A 24,781-nucleotide genomic window follows, 5' to 3' on the forward strand; every position below is an offset into this window, starting at 1 on the left:
CCTTGCCAGATAAACACACACCAACAACGGAAATACAACTACAACAAAATAAAAAGTGATTCGTCACGCCGAACTTTCAGCTTGCGGTATAATTACTGTTCCCTGTGCCCTGTGCAGTGGCATTTTAGTGGACTCGTAAGAAAATTATCAATCTCGGTGAAAAGGAGCAAACGCGGTGTCCTCCTGTGCTGCAGTGTGTGGAACAATCCTATTGGTTTTTAATCGATTTTGCCGACTGTGCAGCTGTCGGAGCAGCAAAGGGAAAACAGGTTGGTTTTTTGTTGTTTTCTTCTCTCTGTTTTTACTTGCTTATTTGAATCTGAGTAACTGGTTCTTGTATGTTTGTCGGTTTTTAGCATATGTACATATTTCATTTGAGTTTGCTTTTTAAGCTTTTCATTCGTTGCGGTAATAATATGAAAACGAAATACCGGCTTGTTGTCATAGGGAGACAGAGAGAAAGAGCGAGAGCAAATAAAGGAGAGTGCGACACACACATAGCCAAACTGTGGAGCGGCACTGCATGGGTGACTCAGTGAATGCGCTTGTAGTTGTGTGAGGTTATGCGTGTCATTTGGAATTGGAACGCGCGTGCAAAGCAACAACAGTGGCGTCCCTACAGCTTAGGCACAGTCATGCATTAGCAATTGATTGAATTGCAGCATTTCCTTAATTGATACGAACTTCAAATGGACGACGTTACGTTACAGCCACAGGCCGACAACTAGTTTCAATTAGTCGCATTTTGCTTTCCATGCATTTCACCAACGATTGCGACTTGTGGGTGCTGCCTCCAGTGCTGCAGCTGTGCCGCTCAGCTGTTCACTGCCCTGTTCCCGCGCGATTGAAATTTGCATTTGCACTTATAGCGAACCAGAACGTGTATGCGAGAAAGAGAATGCGCTTGTTACGTTCATTATGCAATAACAAATTTAGCGTATTATGGTTTTTATTGCTTGCATTGTGTCGTAGTGCGCATCGTTGTTGTTGTTCTTGTTCTTCATGTTTTGCTTTGTGCCTTAATTCGTCACTAAGGTTAATTTTCTCACACTAATATTTGAAGGTTAATTGCAAACAATTGTGAACTTGGCCATACTTAAACTGAAATGTCAAGCCCCATACCCCCTTCCCTTATCACACTCTATCTCTCTGTTCTTTTGCTATTTCACACATTGCCACGCGCCTCAGTAGTTGTTGCTCTCCTGTTTCTTCATTCCGTTGTGATTTGAGCACAGCCCGCTAATTCAATCGATCAACGCGACTCCACAAACCACCCCCTTCTCAACACACATACACACACGCACACTTATATACATGTCTTAAGCGTGCGCCACCTCCGAATTTCTATTGGCTGCCAATTTGCATTTGCAGTTACAATTAGTCGCATCCGCAGACGCAATTATGCTTGAGATGCCGCCTGCTCTGCCGATAGTTGTTGTGGCTGCTGTTGTTGTACTTGTTGTATTTGCTCATGTGACTGACGCCGCGCTGTCACCACGTGCTGCTTCCTTTCTCTCTCTCTGTTTCTCTCTTAAACTGTCGCCTGCTTTGCTGTTGATTGATTTGTTGCACTTAAATTTTCGACTTGTTATTGTTTATTGCACTCGTCGCGGTCCATTGTACTTTGGTCACGCTCCGAACACACACGCTCGTTGCCATTGCCATTGCCATTGATTAAAGGGCGCCAATAATAAAAAATACAAATAAATGCAACAGCTCAATCTGAAAGCTATTGCAGTAGCCCTGCAGGGCTGCATCATGCAACTGATAAGCGTTTCGACTGTGTGATTACGAGCCGCCAATGTGAAAATCCCCCAAATTATATAGGAAATTATTTGAACTGAGCTAATGTGACTAGTCAATGCTCTATATTAGATAGAGAAAATTTTATTGGTTGAGATTATTTAATTGGCGGTTTTTAGAAATTTTCTTTGGTCTTGAAAATTTTAGATTTTTATTTGAAATTTTTATTATCTATGAGGTATTTTGAATACAGTTTATAGATTTAAATGTTTTGAATATTTTTAAAATAGCAAATTTAATTTTAGAGTGGTATTTTTTAAGTTAAACAGTATTTCTTACTCGTCCGCGAAGTGAAAAGGGGTATATTGGCTTTTGTTATAAATATACGTATACTTGATATATATTCCTCATATACAGGATATATATATGCTTAATATATACTCGATGGAAATCTTTGCATATCTACAACTGTAGAAGAATCTTGGAAATACTCTTAAATCCATATATATCTTAATTAATATTCGAATGTATCATAGTTTTATAGCAAACGTGGTTCTATTCAGATCTTCTTCTTATTCAGAGCCTAACTCATGGCTAGGTAATATTTCTAAAGCTCTATGCAACAGTTTTTTTTACTTAGGATGCTATTTGTATTTGTTTTAATATCTGGAAACTCAATTTCCATTCAAATATTTAGACTGAAACTCTCTCTCCTGCTAATTGCAATTACCTGTGCAGGTATTTGCATGACGTCTCGCCACCCATTGAGTGTATCATTCATATGTTATTTGGAAAATTTATTTATTTGTTGTAGTCCGAGTGAGTTGGGTCATAAATTTATGCGCAATTTGTTTGTCCTGCATGTCATTTGGCCATCCACAAAGATTTCATATTTAATACGCTCTGTTTTTCCTCCTCTGCCATTGTTGGCTATTCATTGCTGTTGTTGTAGTCACAAAATTCATATTTTAATGGATTTTACAGCAGCACGTGCCGTGCCGTACGGTGCCATGCCACACCGCCCCATCGTATGTGAATGTTTATTTGCTGATTGCTTTTTGCCTTCGCCTATTTGTTGTTATTATTGTTTTAAGCATTTTTAATATGCAGCGTGTTGAGCATAAAAGTTGATAATTTATGACACATGCTTAAGCCTGCAGCTGTCAAGCAACTGCTCAGCTACGTGTCCACAGAGCACACAAAAATATCTCAAATTCCCAACAATTAACTGAAAACTAAAAGTCAAGTGCGTATAGCCAGTGTCTATCATAGTTTATTGAGCACTATATAGCAGACACATGCAATTACCTAACATGCCTGTCTATCAATGTTATAGAAATTTTGATCGTACTTAAGCCACATTTGCGAAACTTGATGTACTTTAAAACTTAACATTAAAAGATAGACATTGACATGTCGCACAGGCAGCAGTTTATATTTTATGAAGCAGAGTGACTTGTGAAGTCTTCAGTCAGTTCAGAGACTTGTTATGTATAGTGCAGACAAGAACATATAGCTTAAGCAATACAAATTTATCATTATCTTTCGATCTCATCACACCTATCGACGTCAATATTTAGACTTGGCTTTTTTATTTTAAAACTATTCAATTAGTGATACTCAGTTAAGTATTGAATACAGATTTCCATTATTTCAGCTAAACTCAATTCAACTAGAGAGCGTTCGTCTTTGGTGCTTACAAAAATACTAGAAAAAAATATTAGAGAAAAATACTAGAAAAAGTACTAATTTACATTTTGATTAAGTATCTGATAGTCGAGCATTTCCCATCAGTTTACACTTGTTTTTTTTTTATTTTATAAAAATGTTTTTTTTTTTCTGTATACCTGTAGCTCTTAGAGGTCTAAGAGCTTTGCTTTTCTGAAAACGTTGGAAAACTCTTGTTGACCAACGAAATGTGCCTTAGCCTTATATTTAAACATAAACATATCCAATTAGAACCTGATAAGAATAATATATATATCATAAATCATTGATAGACAATACATGAAGCATCGATTTACAATCTTTAAAAAAAAAAAAAAAAAACTTTAACTTAAAATAAAAATATATTTATCATGTTTATTAGTAATTAGTTTAATTTTAGAAGACAGCTCTGTGCTTTTATGTCATTCTACTATAAATTTCCACCTACCGCAGTTTCGGTAACTTGATCCAATTGATCACAGCAAAAGCTGAGTAGGTTCATGTAATGATACGCACCAGCTTTGGGGCTAGTTTCTATCATATCAAAAGTCAAATCAAACTATTACAAATGGATTTTCTAAGTTGTCAAACCCAAATTGACATAGCTATTTGAGTTAATTGAACCATAAATGTGTTCCACCATGTTCGACCCTTATTGAAATACTTTTTCATCCCCATTGGCTAATTAGAAATCAATAAATGAGATTATATTTAACGATAGTATTTTTCTATATGATAATTTTGGTTCGTTTCAGTTGCACAAAAAATATTCTTGTTCAACAATGTAATTTAGGTTTGACCAGGCCTTTGAAAAGAGTTTCTATAGGTTTGTTGAATAACTCAACTAACATGCGAGCGAAGAAGAAGAAGGTTAGAAGCAAACCTGGCAAATGGCGGCAGTATCTGACCCTGAACACTGCCCAACCATTTGTTACTATACTTCGATTCTGACTGAAATTTTCAGTGAATGCATAAAAGATCTAAAGTCTTTCAGTTTTTGAGTAAAGAGAGCAAGTTATTGTTGTGGCCGGCAGAACGAACTTGGCTCTTTTAGCTAATCCACTATTCATATATATTTTATCAGTCGCACAGACCAGGTCTTATCTCTTACAGAAACTTTATACTCTTTTCCGTGGCTTCATACGACATCAACTGTTTGGGCTTAAGACGTCATTTGAATATATTTTAACCAAATTATCTTTAAACGGTATTTTTGTGGCTGCTGCTAACAAATCAACAATTGAAAACAAACATTTCCAACAGATCTTAGGCGCGCAAGTGTTCAATTATTAACTGTTATTTGTTTAAGCAGCTCGCTAGCTCTTAAATTTGCTGCCGCTGCGCACTTGACAAATGGTTGATTGAAAATTCGTTTCGCTGTAGCCGCGCTACGGGCCGAAAAACAATTTGTGGCAACAGGTGCGACGGATGAGATTTGATAGAAAGATTTTCGTAGCAATTGATGCATGTCAAATGCATTTTGAGTGGCGCCTGTTAAACGAAAGTTGATTTAAATGCATACCCTGTAAGAGCTGGGCACAGGGTATATCAGGCGGGCTAAGTGAGAGAGTGTGGGATACATAAAAACAATTGAGATATTTTATAAATTTAATATGATATTTAAGATATTTTAGTTGATATTAAAAATATTCAATTGCATAATTTGAATAAATCAAATTAAACAGATTTCGAATAACAATTGAAGAAATGTGTATGATATCAGAATGCATATAAAATAACTGAATATTCAAAACAGTCGAACTCTTCGGCATCAGTACACATAAGGCAACAACATGGCTTCACAAGAACAGATCTCTTATAAGTACTGCTATAGGCTTGTTTACTAAAAATACTCAGCAGATTAAAAAAAAAATTGAAACGGTTTTTGACTATAATTTCGACAATTTTTTGTTATACTCTATATAATAATTGTGCTTATATATATTAAAAAATACATGGAATAAATTAAACATATATAAATTTATCATATTTTATATTCTACTTTCAGATTCTACAGGACAAGTTGGTAAGTTTTTCAATAAATTATAAATATATATAAAAATATATATGAAGAAACATTTCGCAACATCACTAATCACATAACCTGCCCACTCGAATCGAATATATATATATAAATATATATATATATATATTTATATTTATATTTGGATTATAGAAATAGAGGGTTCGTGTTCGATGGCATTAGTCATCGGCATTGAAATGATTTCGAGGCAGACGCGCTTTGCTCAACTCAATGCGTAGACGAAATGCATTAATTAAACTAATTGCAATTTACAATTTACAAATAGCGAATCTAAATTGTAATCTAAAATCGTGATTAAATTGGAAATCATCCCGAAGGGGAGCAGCCGCACAAATGGCTGTGGAGCAGGTGGGCGGGCGGTCGGTCGGGCTGTCGGTGGTTCACGTAATTGACAGCATGTAAACACGCGGAAATTGTGTGTGGCCATTTGGTCAGGCGTACACTTTTAGTGCTCACTGTGCCAGTCATTTAGAAATATCAACAACTACAGTAGAGGCTCCATGAGGACTGAGACATTTACTTTTGCAATTCCCCAATTAGAGATTTATTATTCAAGCGAGCGAGTCTCTAATAATTTGAAATTGATGTTTAAATATTAGATTGAAACTCTTTGGATTTAAGATTATATAAGAAATCTATAATGAAAGATTAACTAGTGAAGTCATTGAAAACAACTTGGGATGCTCTGTGGAAGATATAAACATAGATGTAGATAGATATAAATATAAAGACATAGATCAAGATATAGATTTAGATATAGATATAGATATAGATATAGATATAGATATAGATATAGATATAGATATAGATATAGATATAGATATAGATATAGATATAGATATAGATATAGACATAGATCAAGATATAGATATATAGAAGACCGATATAGATATTAATCTTTTAAAAAATAATTAATTTCTTCATCAGTTAGCTTAAAATTGATTATCTATAAGAACTCAACCCTAGAAAAATCTGATATAGAGAATACGTTCATATTATATCTATGGTAGTTACATGAAATAACTGTTCTATTTGCTGTATTATCAAAATAGAGTACATTAAATATCTTATCAGAACGACGGCTGTATCTACCCAATTGCCCATTTGATCAGCTTCATTTACTACATCTGATCAGATATACCCACATTTTTAACCTTATATATAGGGTATATCAGCTTCTGTACCAGCTTAAATGTTCGTTCATTTGAATTTTCACTGTAAATATTCGCATATTTATATATCCATATATACATATATCTATCGACTACTTCAAGTGCGCCAATTTTAATTAAATTTTTGCCATGCTGCCCCGCCTCCCTAGTTTTAAGTCGTTTGCATGCTTGGCCAAGCAGAAAAAAAAACAACAAAAACAACTAGAAATTGACATAATGATCGACCCAGCTAATGATCAACATTATCCACATTATCATTATCAACATACACATCATCATCATCATCATCATCGTCATCGTCATCATCTTTCATCTTTATCTCGCTCAATTTGTGGGCGCCCCAATTTTTTTCCACTGACATTTCGCATTAAGTTTTGACTTTGAACTTGTGTGTGTTGTTGTTGCTGTTGTTGTTGTTGTTATTACTACAGTTGTTCTGGACCTGTAGATTTCCATGTCTGCAGGGTCAATCCCTGAAATACATTCGCACAGCGCTTTATTGACATTCTGTTCGCATTGCTTATACTCGTTCACAAACTACTAAAGAGTATATTAGTTGTGAGTTATGTCTAGTATATCGTCCATCTGTCACTGCGTCCCTGTCTCTCTCTGTATGAAGTGTCTTGAAACTTGAGATATTTACTCATGTTTAAATGTGTCTGAACAGGATTTTCTTTGTATATATATAAATTTGTATCTATCCATATATTTTTGGAAGCTAAAGACTTGGAATATTCGTGTGCAGGAATATCAGATAAAATTATCAAGTTTATATGACTGAAGTTATTGAAGTCAACTGGGTTGCTGCTGAGCTTGTCTATAGATTAGTCAAGAATTATATATGCACATGATTCCTGTGGGCTTGGCACAACTAAAAGAAAATTAAGCTTTCACAATTTCGACACTTTAATTAGACAAATTTGCATTTCTATAATTATTTGAGCGAGTATTAAGCTGCCAGATTAGCTGCTTTTGCTTTGAATGGCTGCTGCAAGTTTCCTGGTCGATGGTTACCCGGTTGCCCACTCACTTGCCGAGTTTTAAATTTAGCAACAATAAAGAGAAAAACAACAACAACAATAAGTACAAAGCCAGTTGGGGCTTCATATGGAACGACATTTCAATTGTTGGGGAGCTATTTTTAGTCATTGTCATCAAGCGCGCAAATATTTTACTTGTTGCTTTGCTTTTTTTATTGTGTTTTGTTTTGTTTTGTTTAATCATTATTTGCATATTGAGGAAAATGTCGTGCGCATCTGAAAATCGCTAAAAAAAAAAAGTGTACGTGACTCGGCCTGAAGTGTTTTTTGCATTATTCTTTTCCATTTGAGTATATAGAATATATAATATTCGAGGGATTTGCGACAAGGTCAGCTGGCTGAAATTCCTGCTGGGGGAATAAATTATATAAGCACTGAGTGGCATGAGAGGAGATTAGTCAAGCGATAGAAATTTATAATTTATATACTTCAAATATCCTGTAACTGAACACAGCAAAAGGGTGTTATCGACTTGTTGCTTGCTACAGAAATATTTATCAGAAGACTTGATAATCAAATTGGAATTTTATGCATATATTGAGGTGAAAATATTAATATAAGAATAATCAGCTCAGCTTGATTATTATTACTAAATATAGTCTTAAATAATTTTCATTATTTAACAGAAATATTAATATATTAGTATAAAATATAGAATAATGAAATAACACAAGTTAAGATTCAGACTATATCATAATCATATTTAATACATTTTTGGGAAATTCCAATGGGAAACCCCACATTTTTTTATTATATTTGACATTCTCTCATCATACGACAACGTCACCCCTTGGAAATCTCTTGGATGTCCCATTCTGACCGAGCTACAGTCTTTGGAATTTATTGAGCCTGCTTTCCCCTACAATCCTTCTTTTTCTTCCTTCAACTTTATATATCTCACTCTGTGCCTTCTCTCGCTCTCGTTCTCTTTTTCTTTCTCTCTCTCTCTCTTTTTTCTCACTATATCTCTCGTTACAGACAAATCTCTTCTCCCTTTTTCGCTCTCTATCTTTATCTCTCTCACTCTATATCTCTCTTAGGAGACCAATCTACCTATGTCTGTCTATCTGTCTTTATCCTGCTTTCTCTCTGTCTCTCTCTATGTCAGCATCTCACTGCCTCTCTATCTCTTTACTTTTCTCTCACTCTCTCTCTATTGCTCTCAGTCTGCTTCTGTCTCTCCTCCTCTTCCTGTCCCTTCTGACAATCCTTCTTAGCAGACAATATAGTTGACAATGTTACGTACATAAACTTGTTCTATATTAGAGATCCGCACAGACTTTTCAGATATCAAATTATCCCTGCTAAAAAGTGGATCATAAGTGATTCAAAACCCCATTTGTATAAAGCATTCAGCGTTATCTCTAAAGCTTAATTACTCAATTTGCTAACAATCTTAGTACTTTAGGTTTTTTATTGGTAAATGTTAATTTGCTGTATGTAAATTTATTTTCTCATGCTTCAAGCTGGCATTCAACGAGCACTAAAGATTTTACTTGTGTCTCATGAGTATTTGCACCTAATAGCCATATAATTATACGTAACTTCCGTCTACATTGAGAGTTCATTCAACTACAATAACCTCGTTATTACTCAACGCAGCGCAGTTGGATCACATTCATCATAAATAAATATATATATATATATTTATGTATATATTCTATAGTATATATCAAAATGCTTTTTGCTAAATTGCAATGTTTTGCACACCTTTCCAGAGAGCAATAGACGCTTGTCCTTGCCTTGGCCAAAATGCTTCATAATATTGCCAAAGCCAAATTGAACTGAACAAATGAAACATGTTTCACATAAACACGAACTGACACTCGAGGCATATTTATAATTTATTAAACGTACTCTCTATGTCTAAAGTTTCAGACAAGGCTGACAAGCCCGAACTACTTAGAAGATTTAGTATGTTTAAGATAATATACCCTGGATATTATGGGATTTACATAATTGTAGCTATGGTCTAGTAATTCAACCTTCACGTAACTAAGAGCTTAGGTCTAACTTAAAATACAGACAAATCTTATAATACCTCACATACTGATCCAACCTACATATATCGCACATATAACATCTTCTTTGAGTTCCACATTTCATGTTGAAATCCAAATACCCTGTTCAGAACAGCAAAGCTAAACAGAAAAGATCTAAAGATATATATATATACTATAGAAAATACCTTGGCGCCTGTATATATACACATCTGTAGTTCCATTTGTTTTAGTTGGATACTTGTTGGTTGTACTATTATATATATGTCATTCATTCACATTGAAATCGGCTCGTTTCGCCGCGGTCATTCATAGTTTCCGTGCTGAGGCGGTTTACAGTGTGTTAATGCCCCGTTAATGATATGCATAAAATAGATATTTAAGAGATAGAGCGGGAGGGCGAAAGAGAAAGAGAGAAGGCCACTAAAACCTTGCAGACATTTGCAACAATTTTTGACCCCGCCTACACACGTGCTATAAAATGAGACGATAATTGTTTGTGTATTGAAATGCTTATATGTGCTGTCAGGAAATATAAAGAGTATATAGGTTTTTCATGGCTATTTCAATGAAGGATGCCAGTCATTTCGAGATATATAGCGAAGCTCATTGAAGACATGTCGAATGGCAAAAATGCTGTAATTTCAGTAGAGCTAACTCCAGAATTTTCATATATATACGCCTCATAAGGACTTGGTTAATCGCTGTAGCACTACTGATATTTCCTTTATATTTCATTCATGTCCAATCCAAAAATATACCAAACAGCAATTATTTTTTCACCCTGAACAAGTATTACGCAGTCGGTTACGCTCGAGAGCACACGTTGTTAACATGTTTTCTCCTCGCAAGTGCTAAATTTGACGCAAATTTTGATCACTTGACTCGTGTTGCGGGTAAGCATAAAATAAAGTTCGCTATAGAAACAGAATCTGTATTACTGTTGTCAATCCGTTTGTTTAAATTTCGCACATTTAAGGCAATAAATATATATGTATATATAGGAGAATGCTTATATAGCTCTATATGTTAATGGGTATACTTAAAAACTGAAGAAAAAACACTGGGAGGGGAAAGCAAGCGAATGAATTTAAAAATATATTTTAGGCACCATGCAAATTGTTTTAACTAATAATAACTACGCAACTTAGAAAAAGTACCACAAAATAGTTGCTAATTCTTGAGCAAATACAAAAATGAAAACGTATTTAGGCGAGGGTTGCACAAAGATCTTAACTATTTAAAAGTAAACTAGAAATTGTCTATTGAAAAGATTTCTCTGTAAGCGACAGGTGAAAGACAGTTCTATCACTATGCGAAGTAAAATGACTGTCGATCCATTCTAACGATTGTCCAAGATTTATATAACCACGTCTACTGATGGAGTGGAAAATAAGAAATAAAAAATTAGTTTATGTCAAACTGCTCTATTGATTTACCCAAAGATATTTATACAGCTGTGAATATAGTAGTAGGACTAAGCACACAATATTTTGCAACGAATATTTTTATTAACATATTTTTTATTAAGTTGTTTTTTTGCTGGAAACTTAGGATCATGTGTACTTCAGAGCTTGAGAAGGAAATAAAAATAGTAGTGACTACTTAGAGCTGTAAATAAAATTATTTAATGTTAGTTTAACTTTATGTGTTATATTTTATATATGTTTCTGAGTCTAATACTTCGTTATATCAACAAAAATAAGAACTACTATTTTAATGAACATACTATATATTCTATATGCCTATCGGAAAATTCTGTAGCGTGCAATGCTTTGAAACTACAACCCCAAAATTAGGCAGTGAAGTTACTACAGAATGCCTCTTAAGAATTATTAAGTATTATGCAATCTGTGACGCACAATTTCGTAAATCTGAGTTATTATACTTTGGCTTTTTGTTTTGAAGTTATTTTTGATAACTAATAATAAATATGGAAGTTGATTGCTTTTAACTCCTTAACTTAACTTAACTTCAAAAAAGCTTAAAGCTTGGCTTATATTATTGTGAAAAGTTGGATTAATGAATACAATTTCAGATCATTTCTATGAGCTGCTTTAGCCTTAGTTTTTATAATATATTGTTGCAAATTTAAAAAATAAAATAAAAAAAAAATTCAAAAATAGTTATTAACTAAAAGTGATAAATTTTGTTAAACATAAAGTTAGATATTATTGATAATAAAATGTGATTTTAATGAATATCAAAGTTGACTTTAACTCAAATGACATAACCAAATTAGAAATATATTTAGATGATACCTAACTAAAGTATGAAGTATATCTAAAAGGTTTTCCATGAAAAATAAAAACTTCTTCATTGTAAAGTCCCTGCACAAATTCAAAAGTACCGCCCACAAGAATGGGGCACATAGATAAAGTGCCAATAAATCAAAATTAATTAATTTAAATTTTCAATCAATGCAAAAAAGTCAAGGAATTAAAATTTTGACAGTTGTCTTAACCAATAAAGCTGCTAGTAAATCCACCCACTGATACCTATGCCTGAAAACTTGTGCCTGTAGTAGTCGTTGAATCCCATCGGAATCAGACGAAATGCGAGTAGCTAACCACTACAAAGAAGCGTATGAACACACACATATGCGCGCACACACACACACATGTATATACATACGCACACACACCTACGTATGCCCAATGTAGGCGGTAAAAAGTTCGCACTTTTTTTGTTATACCCTGAACCCATCAAATAAGAGTAGATAGGGTGTAATGTTTTGGTTCAAACGTAGGCAATAGGACTGGAAGTAGGCGTGGTCTAGACCAGACCATATAAGTTTCTATATGTTTATATTATTGATTCAAATAAACCGTCCAGTCTAGCCCACTTCGTCAAACTCTGTATGCGTATGTCTATAGAGAACTGAAGGGCTTAGCTTGATTTTGATGAGATCGGTTAAAATTTTCAGAGCAGATGTTCTAAGTTTTGGAGGCTTTCTTTGGCTATTTGTTATATGGGTTGTGCTAAGCCACAAACAGACTTTGCACTTTCGAATTTAGATGTGTAAAAACAGTTGTTCGACACATGATTCAGGGTATTTTCTAGTCGTTCACTGACGACTAGAGTACTTATTTTTTTGTGGAATTCGTCGCAATCGACGCTGCCGTCGTGTTCCGCCATTTGTAGCGCTCATTTAATTTTTTATTGTTGTTTATTGCTTAACGAAATGTTCATTTAAAATGTTTGATTACAACGATTTGTGAAGTTCAGTCGAATTTGTGATTTTCGCGCTGGAGGAGCGACAGACAGACCGACCAACCGACCAAGCGTCCGATCGACCGACTGATCGAGCGCTGCGAATGCGATTTTTTTGTTGCTTTCAAATTGCACGCGACTGCGATTGCGGCCTCCATATCAATCGCCGATCGTATCAGATCGCTTTCAACAGCCATCTCAAGTGCCACACGGCGCAGTTAGGCTCAAGTCTCAGCCCAAACAAGTGCCACAAAAATTCTAAACCAAAAACAACAAAAAAAACGGACAAAAATCGTGATCGAAAGCTGTCAAAATGCAGTTCTTAAATATGATCTGCCTCAGGCAAAGTGGGTGAAAAATAAATATTATTTATATTTCATATTTAAATAAATAAATCATATATTATATATATATCACATTTTTATAAAGAAACGCACACATTTCAAGTATGCTATGTGACTAACAAAAAACCATTTATAAAAATTAAATGCAACTATTTAAATATTTATCTCTGATGAAATAAAACAACTTCGCGCAATTTATCATTTGTAAGCCAGGCAAAGTTTGATCAAATGCAAATACTCAATTTATTGTGATTTAGTGAAAATGTGTTGTTTATTTTTCATTTAATTTACTAAAAACAAATTTTTGATTTATTGAAAATAATTAATGTATATAAAAATTAAATTTATTAAAGTTAAACCATTTTTATAAAAAATAATATTAAATATATTTAAAAATAATTATTTTTAAATATTTTTAATTTATTAAAAATAATTTTTCATTGTATAAAGTATGTTTTTTATTTATATTAATTTAATTTGTTTTTTTTTTTTTTGCTTCCAAAATCAATATAACATTTTTTTCATTTTATAATTCAAATTCATAAAACAATAAATGAGTCAACAAATTGTAAAAAAAGTAAAAAAAAACAACAACATTGCCACGAAGCATAACTGACTGCCTAATACTCGTTCACAATTTGACAGTTTCATATTCATTTATGAGAGTCTCGTCAACTACCTCATACTCGCTTGCAGCTTAATTAAACGCGTTCAAGCTAAAGCTTCATTCATATAGCAGTGTGTAACCAACTTTCTAATGCTCGCGCTCAGCTCAATAACACTAGGCTAATTTCTCATATAAATCGAATTTTATTTAATTTTTAAATTCACGGAAAAAAACCTTTTCATTGGGTTTATGTTTTGTTCAGTGCTGCACTATTATTTTATCGAGCACAACTATATAAGATATTTATTTAATGATGTATATGAGGACGTAACCGACTGCATTTGATTCGAGCACGTTCCAATTAAACCTTTAAAAAGGTTTTTTTGCAAATTACTATTGTGTTGTTTCTAGACTTACGAAGTTTTAAGTTTCTCAAACAGAAACCAATATACTCGACTTGCTGTGTAAGCGAGCATATTTGTCAACAACAATTTCCATACTTGTGCATAACTTCCAGATCTTTCATGTTGCATTGTCATATAAGGTGGCAAGCTCAACTAGAATTCTACAGAAATAATACATTTGATATACAAATACATATATATCTATATATTTAGTATACAAACTATATTTAGTTGTTTATGCCAATTTTTGAGGTCATTTTAAGTTTTGTTTTTAAATCTTGTTCTAAACGCTGAACGACTTAGACAATATCCCTCAAGTTTGTTTATATTTTTAGAAGCAGCCAAAATAAATATTAAGATTTGTCTGATATTTTCAGTTTCAGCTTGTAGATAATTTATCATCAAAATGTTGAGAGAATGCAATACAAACTATCAATTTATCTTCATACTAAGCGCTGAAAACTTGAAATGTCAGCAACTATGCTTATATATAGATCAGCAAATTTATATAAACAGATATTTATTATTTAATATGCAAAAGACAAAATATTTTAAATATTCAAAATAATAATAAATTGTTTTAAAATTAAAATATATGTTAAAAGTATATGTGAGATACATATATATATATATAAGATAAAAAATTCAATCTTAAGCCCAGAACAAGAATTGGAATCCTTATACTAGACGCTTTTAATAAAAATATAGACTATAAGCATACACATGTCATATAACATCATTATCGGTGCTTGTGATCGCAATTATCTATCTCTAGATAAACACCTCAATTAAAATAAAACTACGACTTCTTACAATGGCTATGCATAATATTTGCATATAGATCAAGTAAATACAAATTGTTCGTAGTAAAATACCCACAAAGAGTTCAAGCACAGCGCTCAGAGCGCAGCTTATTAATGTGTCAATATTGAAATTATAAAGATCGTACGGAAAAATGCCTGGTCTAAAAATAGAAATCTCATAAATACATATTTGCGAATGCAAAGTGCAATAAACGCAAAATGTGTTGACGCCGCAGCCACAGAAGCACATACGCACACATACACATACACGCACACCACCATCAGGCACGCACACTGCACACACACTGAAAGCAATTGTCAGCTAGCCAATCACGATCACCTTTACCGTTCCACAGTACCCCCATTCCCCTTCCTCCTAGCGCGCATTGCATTGGAAATGATATGCAAAACCACGAAGTGAACTCCTCTATAAATAAACGCACGCAGTGAAATGAGAAATATTTTTTTCGTGCGAATTTTTATTTTTATATGTAAGTCGATGATGGCGCATAAAACTGCACAGCATTTAGCTCCTTGTGTCGAAAATTTTTGACTAAATACATGTGGATAAAGATAATTCATATAGATATATATATATTTATAAATGTATATAGTACAATTTTAGCGAACGTCAGAGAAATGCGTCTATGCCATATGCTAGAGACATGGAAACTAAATCATTAGCCAACCAGCAATGCGATTCACGAATTTTCCATGACGGTTCTTTCTACGTAGATACAAAACGTATTTACAGAGAGCTCTATGCATGTATGTATATCTATATGTATATGTGAGTGTATATCAAGGGAATGGAGGTTATTGTGGGTTATAGCTATGTGAATATATTGTCTCTCCTCTATGCTCCACTTTTTGGAGCTCTACTGTTGCTAATTGTATTCGTTTGTTATAAAAATGTTGTTGTTTTTGATATTGTTGTTGTTGCTGTTGCGTTGATAAAAATCTAGTACAATATATAGAAAAGATACAAGCCGCAAACCAAATGGAACATCTTTATATATATACGAATTATAAATGCGCTACAATAAATTTCAATTGGAATTTAATGCATATTCATGTTGATACAAAAGAAGCACCAAAAAAAATAATACAAAAAAAAAACTAAACAATAATAATCATATGTTTCGTGTATATAAAAATTATTGTTATATAAAATATTGATATTTATCAAATTTGTACGGCCAACTTAAAGCTGTATTTAATTTTTTGTAAACATTTTTATTTATTTTTAAAATTTATTTTTTCTTTCCTAATTGGAGGCAATTGTTCCACTGTGCCACTGTATCGTAGCTCTCTCATTCTTACGCTCTCAGTGCACTGTAAAACAAACCAACCACCCGCCTCCCTGCCTGTTGCCTTGTTGTTGATATTTGCTCAATACATTTATTTTTGTAGTTCTATTGTACGTTGTTGTTGTTTTCTTTTTGCCTGTTTCCTCCACACTCGTCTCTTTACACACTTGTTACGCGTTGTTGCTGTTGCCGTTGCTGTCTACTGCTGCTGCTGCTGACGTTGGCGCTGACGTTTCCACGCTTTGGCGTTTGGGGCTATTCCGCTTTGGGCTGCGCCAACATACGCTCAGTTGTTGTGCGGCGTTGAATTCAAACGCGTCGATATCGCGTCGAGCGAAGCGATACCCAAAGCGTAAAGCAAAGCGAACCGAAAGAACGAACGAGAAAAAAAACGCGCGCGTGCGTTTTGCTGCCAACGTCGATCGTCCATCGAGTGTATGGGACAGACAGAGAGAGAGAGAGAGAAATATAAGGGGCATCTACTGCAAAATGTAATTACCATAGCAATGAAGAAATCATCATAGTTTTGCGTAAATTGTTTTGATTTCTTTTGCGTGAAATCAATAAAAATGCGAAATGCAGGGCCTTAATCGAAACTAATTGAACTCTTGTGATCGCCTATCGAGACAATTTCCTTTGCGGTCGTGTGACAAAACACGCTGCTTATCATTTTCACATGATCGTGTGAGCGGTATACCCTGCGATACCCCGCCCCCATACCCTCCCCCTCAGTTGCTTGGCTAACGTGTGATTTTAATATTGATTCATTGTGAATTTTAGTTAGCGGCGCCTGGCAACGTTTGCTGTGGGTTTTTCGATTTTATTTTTATTTTGTTTTGTCTAGTGGCTATTTTAAAAAGTTCTTCTTTTTCGTAAGATTTCGCTTAAATTAGCATGCATATATAGGCGTCAATACCTTTGCTCAAGTGTTTTCTTTTTCTTAAGAAAACAGAAATATATTTCCTGTGCGAGAGCACCCTTAACTTCTGCTCCACTGTTTGTTGTGTAAACATATTGTTTTTATTGCTTTCGAGCATTTTATTTGCCTTTCTCATTATTGCGAAATTCGGCAAATGGCTTGTTGTATTTGGTTTCCGTTTGCTCCAATTGGAGCCGGAATGTTTGACATTCTCAACCTAAGCCACATGACGACGCGCCCTTGATAAAAGTACTTTTATTGTTATTATTATTTTTGTTAGATGTTAGCCTATCATACCGACCCACCGTCCACTCCCTATGCTAAAAAAAATTATTTCGTGTACTGAAGCACCCCTGTTCCCTTTTAGCTAACTGTGATTGAAGCTATAACTGCACAAACAGCTGTAACAACAAGAGCGAGAGAGAGCAAAACACTTTCAAGCAATTGTACCATGTTTAATATAAGCAGTTAACTGAATACTTAATTGCACTTTCTACGCCTTGTTGTTGTTGTGGTGATCTAAAAATAACTGAATGCGGTCATTGGTCCCTCGCACACCTCCGCACAGTCCAAACTGATTGCGCCGAGCGTCAATTTTTATGCTACTGCGGATCAGTGAAACAGACAGGGAGAGAGAGACACACCAAGCCAACGAGAGATTGAATAATAAAGAGAGAACTCGCAGTACACACTATATTTGCCGCTACTGTTGTACAGTCAGCGTCTAGCATTATAAACACGCTCTTACTTAACTGCAGTTGATTCATAAAAATTCAAAATATACACAACGCTTATCAGCTCGCCTGGTTGTGGAAAAATTTTTGCCTTTACTCTATTTATCAGTCATTAGGAGGGCAGCAGGTCTTCTCAGCTATATGCGTGTGTGTGTGTGTCTATGTCGTCGGCATGTGCTGCTGGGCGTAAACATTTTGTTTACTTTATGAACGGGTGCGAGTGCAAGTAAAGCCCTCTCAGCCGCTTTAATTATACCCAAAAAGAATTCAATGCGCCGCTCAGCTGTAGTTGTAAAAGTTCGCACAGTGGGCGCAGTAAAGCGTTTAGTAATGGAAATTACTCATTTTTTAATATTTGATAAACTGTCTAAGTTTTGAGCATTTTCAATTAACTTTTATTGAAAAGTTTAGTTATTAAATGCTTACTTTCTGTTACGATTCAATGGGAATAAGAACGAAAACACTTTTCATTGGAATTAATATTTTTCCACTTCTGTTTCACTTTAAATATTGTTATAGGCTTATGCTTATACCTAATAAAACAGACTACATTTTGATATTATTTTATTTGCCTGTCTGTTAATCAAACATATCTTATAAATTGTCGGTTTTAACAGAATTTAAAATAAAAATCAGTAAAGATAAATTTGAGATATATAGTGTGATAGTGTTAGTTGTTCAGTCATTAATAAATTCATTAGTTTATCAAACAAATTTTTGAGGTATTGATGTATTCCTTACTTATTTTTCACACGACTACGTAAATTAAATTAAGAAAAAAATAATTTTGAGAGCTTATTTTGGGTGATTCAAAATATTTGCTCAATCAATCAGACGATGTATAGCTTAAAAAATTGTAGTTTTCCAACACTGTTTTCGACACTTGTGCATGAATTTCAAAGCTTTCAACTTAAAAACATATTTATATGATGTTTGAAGTCTATACATTGATTTATCAATCCGATTCAATCAGTTTCAATCAATCAGCTTATGTATGTTTTTTTACTTCTTGCCACAGGCGATATCAAGGCCACCTTATGCTTGCTAAATCTATTAGTCAATCAATCAATCAGCTGATGTTTTGATGTATCCCTTTTCATCTACTTTCCACACTTCTGTGGATTTCAAATAAAAACCCTTTCAAGGCCTTGTTATGCCTACTAGATTTATCCGTCAATCAATCAGCTGATGTATTGATGTACACACATTTACTTTAACTTAAACTGCTTCGTTTTGTGCTTTTCCCTTATATTTATTGTGACTGAGGCGCTCTACTATTATACGTAACTCTCTTTTGCTCTATTGCAGAAGTTGCAAACTTCGCCAACAACAACAATAACAACAGCAACAACAACGATTGTAACTACATTAGCAACAACAACAACAACAACAATAACAATTGTAACAAAGTAACTGAAGATTCAAACGTAGAAAAAAATCGTATCTTTGACTGCTTTGGCAAGAGGGAGCAACAGCAGCAGGAGGAGTCGGAGCAGCAGCAGCCGGCGGAGACGACAAATACACATCACCTGAGACAGAGCACCAGTTCGGGCAGCTACAACGTGCAACAGTTAAGCGCCATAGCGTGTCGCAGTGACAGCAAAAGCTACTACAGGCAACAGGACACAGAGTTTGGCCAACAGCAGCAGCAGCAGCAGGAGCAACAGGAGCAGCGGGAGCAGCAGAGACAGAAGCTAATCAAATCAGGAGTTGCTGTTATAGCCAAGCAACCGAAACGTCAAGCGCAACGTTCACAGAGCCAGCCGGCATTCTTGCAGCAACAGCAACTCAATCGCAACAAGCGTCCCGGTACACCGCCCCCGCACGCCGTTAAGAGCATGACTTCCATACCTGCCACGCTGTCCAGCAATAATGTTGCAGCAGCAGCTGCAGCTGCAGCAGCCGGCTTGGGCGTTACGGCGCCGGAGAAACAGCCCTGGCCCAATTCCAAGGACGACTACGAGCTGAGGGATGTCATTGGCGTGGGCGCCACGGCGGTGGTGCATGGCGCCTACTGCATACCGAAGAACGAGAAGTGCGCCATCAAGCGCATCAATCTGGAGAAATGGAATACCTCAATGGATGAGCTGCTCAAGGAGATACAGGCGATGTCCTCGTGCAATCACGAGAATGTCGTCACCTATCACACATCGTTTGTGGTGCGTGAGGAGCTGTGGTTGGTCCTGCGCCTGCTCGAGGGCGGCTCATTGCTGGACATCATTAAACACAAGATGCGCACGGCCAATTGCAAGCAGGGCGTCTTCGATGAGGCAACCATTGCCACAGTGCTCAAGGAGGTGCTCAAGGGTCTGGAGTATTTCCACTCGAACGGACAGATCCATCGGGACATCAAGGCGGGCAACATACTCATCGGCGACGATGGCACCATACAAATTGCTGACTTCGGGGTTAGCGCTTGGTTGGCCACTGGCCGAGATCTGTCCCGGCAGAAGGTGCGTCACACATTCGTGGGCACACCTTGTTGGATGGCACCGGAGGTGATGGAACAGGATCATGGCTATGACTTCAAGGCGGACATCTGGTCGTTTGGCATTACGGCCATTGAGATGGCAACGGGCACGGCGCCCTATCACAAATATCCACCGATGAAGGTCCTGATGCTGACGCTGCAGAATGAACCGCCCACACTGGATACGGGCGCCGAGGATAAGGATCAGTATAAGGCCTATGGCAAGACATTCCGTAAAATGATCGTTGAGTGCCTGCAAAAGGAGCCATCGAAACGTCCGACTGCCAGCGAGCTGCTCAAGCACGCCTTCTTCAAGAAGGCCAAGGATCGTAAATATCTAACACAAACCCTGCTCCAATCCGGCCCCAGCATGGAGACGCGCGTCCACAAGGCAGCTAAACGTCAGCCGGGCGCATCTGGGCGTTTGCATCGAACGGTCACCGGCGAGTGGGTGTGGTCCAGTGAGGAGGAGGACAATGCCAGCGGCACTGGCGGACGCAAGCATCCCTCATCCGATTCCGAGTCCGAGGATCGTCCCATCAATCGACTCGAACGTGCCGATTCCTCGGACAGCGATCGGGATGAGACAACACCCGAAATAACACGCAGCCTATCCTCGACTACAATGACGCCAGGTGGCACTGCACCTGCACCTGGATCTGCACCTGCTTCTGCTAATGCTGCAACAGCAGCTGCCACCCAGGAGCTGGCGGCTGGTGTAGCCCAAATGCCACTGCCCAGCGAAGCGGCTGGCGAGGCGCCACCCGTGAATCTGGTGTTGCGCATGCGCAATCTGCGGCGCGAGCTGCACGATATACGCTTTGAGTTCGCCGTGGGCAAGGATACGGCGGAGGGTATTGCAACGGAATTGGTGGATGCGGGCCTGGTGGATGCATTGGATACACAACCGATGGCCGTGCATCTGGATCAGCTGATTGCCCAATGCGAGACGATGAAGACAATAACGTTCCAGCTGAGCTCGGGCGTTCAGCCGGGCGAGACGCCCGACGAACGTTCCCTTGTGGGCTATGCGCAGATATCTATAACGGACTAGGATACGGTCACATATCCACCTTAATATCCTCCCCCACGGTCACTTACCGTTATGTTGCCTGCGCCGCTTTTAGCTATATAGACTAGAAACTAGACTATAACTGTAAATGCTAATGCTAGTTATAGATCGCAAAAAAAACGCAAGCCGTTCGTTTACTATAGAAATTATATTTGCCTATATCATACTATCTGTCTCTCTCTCGCTCACTCTCTTCCACTTCGTCGCTATCTCCCTCTTTTTAACACTATCTTTTTATCTATCTCTATCTCGCTCTGCGCATTGTAATTACTTCATAGACCCCCTTCGCAGTCCTACCTCCCGAGTAAAAAGAAGAGAAATACCTGCCGTAGTTAGTCGCAGCATCCAAGCTAAATCGAAAATCGTGTACTTATTCGTTATTGTTTCTGCATATATAGAAAGTTTATATATATATAATATATATTACAATCCCTACAAAATCATATATATATATATATATATATATATGTACTTATATATATATATAATATATGTACGTTTGTAGTGGCTACTATTTAAACCCGATTCGCGGGCCACTTTTAATTTATTCTCTAGTTTAAGCCCAAGTTTTGTTTTTTTTTGCCCTTCCCCCTTTTAACCCGTTAAATCTTTAAGTTCGTTCGATGAAGTACAGTTGTGTCGTAAACAGCTAAACAATTACCCATTAGCGTTAGTAATATTTTGTCTGCTAAAGATTGTATTTAATTGTTCATGAAGTACAGTAAAACCTACATATATATATATATACTATAATTATAATGAATATTAAACCACATACTTATAGTAAAAACAAAACAAAAAAATACGAAAAAAATTATGAAAAGATATGATGAGAACAACAAATTGATTTTGTGTTTTTTCTTTCAAAGGGATTTTTTCAAATATATTGGCAAATAAAGATATATTTTAAAATAATTGGGAATTTGATTATTTTTGAACTAAAAATTACAAAAAAAAAGAAATTAAAATTAATTTATTTATTTTATTTTTTACATTTTATTTTCTAATAAAAATATATATTTTATATTTTTAAAAATACTAAATTTCTTATGAAAATAAAAAATATATTTAAAATAAGAAAATGTTTTCGATTACATTTTATATTTCCATTTACGATTTAGTAAATTTTTTTCTATATAAATTAAAAAATTTATTTTATTTTTAATTCATTTATAATAAATTTTTCACATATATTTACCATCAGCTCAAGACCTTTTCTAAAAATACAGTAAAAGAAGAAAAATAAAACAAAAAAAAAAAACAGGAACTATAGAGTCTGTAGCGCTCCCGATATGCCAGTATTGCCTGTAATTTTAGACTAGTGGAGAATACTTTTAAACTACAAATCTAGCTCTTAAAACACATTTTAAATGCAAAGACCTCTTAAATATTCCTAGTGCTACTAAATACTAAGCCATAGGCGCAGATCAGTGACAACTCTATATACATCTATATGTATATGTATTGTCTATAACTTATTGTACTTACATTGAATGAGAGAAATTGTATACGATTTAATTTGACATTGATATAAATAATAAAGTGGCATTTGGCTCTACGAACCCAGTTCAAAAAAGGGTTTTATTCAGCTCAGATTGTGCATATATTTCAAAATTCTGATACACCTTGCAGGGCACTATGGCCGACTATTTCGATGAGCTGGGACATGAGCCCACCGGGCCGGAGGGGGCCAACGATTTCGAGCGAAACTACCGACGTCTGCAGGTGCTGGCCATAATGAATGGCATCGATATGGAAATCGAGGTGCCGGAGGCATCTAAAAGGGCTATAGACGCGCTGCCGATCCATGAAATTGCAGCCGACGAGGTCAAGGAGGATTTCGAGTGCTCCGTGTGCAAGGAACCGGCCAAAGAAGGCGCCAAATTTAAAGTTTTGCCATGCAAACACGAATTCCACGAGGAGTGCATTATGCTATGGTTAAAGAAGGTAATATATATAATATATTTACAAACATCATATAAATTCACTTATGTACGCACCTCTTCAGGCCAATTCTTGTCCAATTTGCCGTTATATCTTTGTAAGTATTTTTTATAGACATTCGTAAAATAAAAGTTGGCAACATAAACTCAAATAAAAATTTCCCATAGGAAACGGATGATGAGGTCTACGAGGAGCTGCGACGTTTCCAGCAGGACGAGGGCAATCGACGTCTGCGCCAAGAAAATTTAATGGACTCCATGTTTGGCTAAGAGAAACGAAACACATATTTTTTTTATATTTTTTCAATGGTTTTGGTTTGAATTCGGTGTCGTGTAAAATGCAATAAAAATAAACTTTCACATTTAAACAGTTTTTTAAATAAGAAAAAAGGCAAGTTACAAAGAAACAAATAGTTTCCGTCACACACGAGTTATCTCTTTCCAGCGCTGTTTTGTTCCTCAGTTCAATGTTCATATTGAGTTGTTAGAACTAATTGAATTGTTTAAATAAATTTATACAAATAAAAAATGATGATGATGTTCAGAAAAAACTTTTATTTTCCTGAAAAAATAAAATAAGAATTAATATTGCAATTCAAATTGAATTTAACCGTTAACAGTATGTTAATGCTCATGCCTTAACAGCGTACTGACTTCAGTTCGTGAGCAACCGATTTGCCAAATGAATCAGTGATCTGCGCGAGCTTGTTCAACACTGTTTTGACAATTAGTAGTTTTGCGCACTTCAGTAAAGCCGGTCAATTATTTTTTTACTTTTGCCGACATTTTGGAAAAAAAAAGTTGTTCCACATCAGACACGCTGTGTTAACAGCAAATTATAAAATTATAAACAAAAATGATCGCCGACGACAATAGTGTTAAATTTTTCGATCGCAAATTTGTGGCGGTTCATTTGCGCAGTCAATTGCATTGTCCAAAATGCACTCGCGAATATTCACACAAATTTACCGAAGGAGCAGGGGCCTCAGGTAAGATACAAATATAAAAATAGTTTTCAGTATTCTATGAAAGGAAAAAGCAATTAATTATGAGCCAGTAGATGAAATTTTTACAAATTTAGGGCGCCTGAGGGCATTTAATGTGGATGTTTGTATGTGCTTTGAGTAAGCTGTAAACCGTTATTTTTGTATATGTTTGTATGCGTATCTCTAGTTTTGTGGCTTTTTCTTTTGCGCTGCTTCTAAACAGAGACATTTGCTGTCCCTCACAGAGGGAATTTTATTGAATCAGGAAAT

The 24,781-nt window shown here is 35.7% G+C and overlaps 3 protein-coding genes across 4 annotated transcripts in view; all 3 read left to right on the forward strand.

The window, feature by feature from the left end:
* Positions 1-215: 215 nt before the first annotated feature.
* LOC111596543 (E3 ubiquitin-protein ligase RNF181 homolog) lies at positions 216-23,842 on the forward strand. Its single transcript, XM_023310819.2, has 5 exons — positions 216-269; positions 5,459-5,476; positions 23,215-23,529; positions 23,591-23,623; positions 23,694-23,842. Exons 3-5 carry the CDS (start codon positions 23,221-23,223, stop codon positions 23,793-23,795), a joined length of 444 nt encoding a protein of 147 aa, XP_023166587.2. The 5' UTR covers positions 216-269; positions 5,459-5,476; positions 23,215-23,220; the 3' UTR covers positions 23,796-23,842.
* LOC111596534 (serine/threonine-protein kinase OSR1) lies at positions 220-22,013 on the forward strand. Its single transcript, XM_023310807.2, has 3 exons — positions 220-269; positions 5,459-5,476; positions 19,349-22,013. Exon 3 carries the CDS (start codon positions 19,879-19,881, stop codon positions 21,562-21,564), a length of 1,686 nt encoding a protein of 561 aa, XP_023166575.1. The 5' UTR covers positions 220-269; positions 5,459-5,476; positions 19,349-19,878; the 3' UTR covers positions 21,565-22,013.
* A 428-nt stretch (positions 23,843-24,270) lies between the features above and the next one.
* LOC111596682 overlaps positions 24,271-24,781 on the forward strand; it is a 65,715-nt gene continuing 65,204 nt past the window's right edge. For both annotated transcript variants that reach the window (XM_023310990.2, XM_023310999.2), the window contains exon 1: positions 24,271-24,514. In XM_023310990.2, the coding sequence (XP_023166758.2) occupies positions 24,382-24,514 (133 nt within the window). In that variant the 5' untranslated portion in view covers positions 24,271-24,381. The remainder of the gene's footprint in view (positions 24,515-24,781) is intronic.

This window comes from Drosophila hydei, unplaced genomic scaffold (assembly GCF_003285905.1).
Source record: "Drosophila hydei strain 15085-1641.00,03,60 unplaced genomic scaffold, DhydRS2 tig00008119-arrow-pilon, whole genome shotgun sequence".
Lineage (NCBI taxonomy): Eukaryota > Metazoa > Arthropoda > Insecta > Diptera > Drosophilidae > Drosophila > Drosophila hydei.

Bases quoted from the DNA above. Each gene is read 5' to 3' on its own strand.
- LOC111596534 (XM_023310807.2), top strand. From the start codon at position 19,879: ATGACTTCCATACCTGCCACGCTGTCCAGCAATAATGTTGCAGCAGCA.
- LOC111596543 (XM_023310819.2), top strand. From the start codon at position 23,221: ATGGCCGACTATTTCGATGAGCTGGGACATGAGCCCACCGGGCCGGAG. The intron at 23,530-23,590 runs GTAATATATATA...GCACCTCTTCAG, and splicing joins TTATGCTATGGTTAAAGAAG to GCCAATTCTTGTCCAATTTG. The intron at 23,624-23,693 runs GTAAGTATTTTT...AATTTCCCATAG, and splicing joins CAATTTGCCGTTATATCTTT to GAAACGGATGATGAGGTCTA.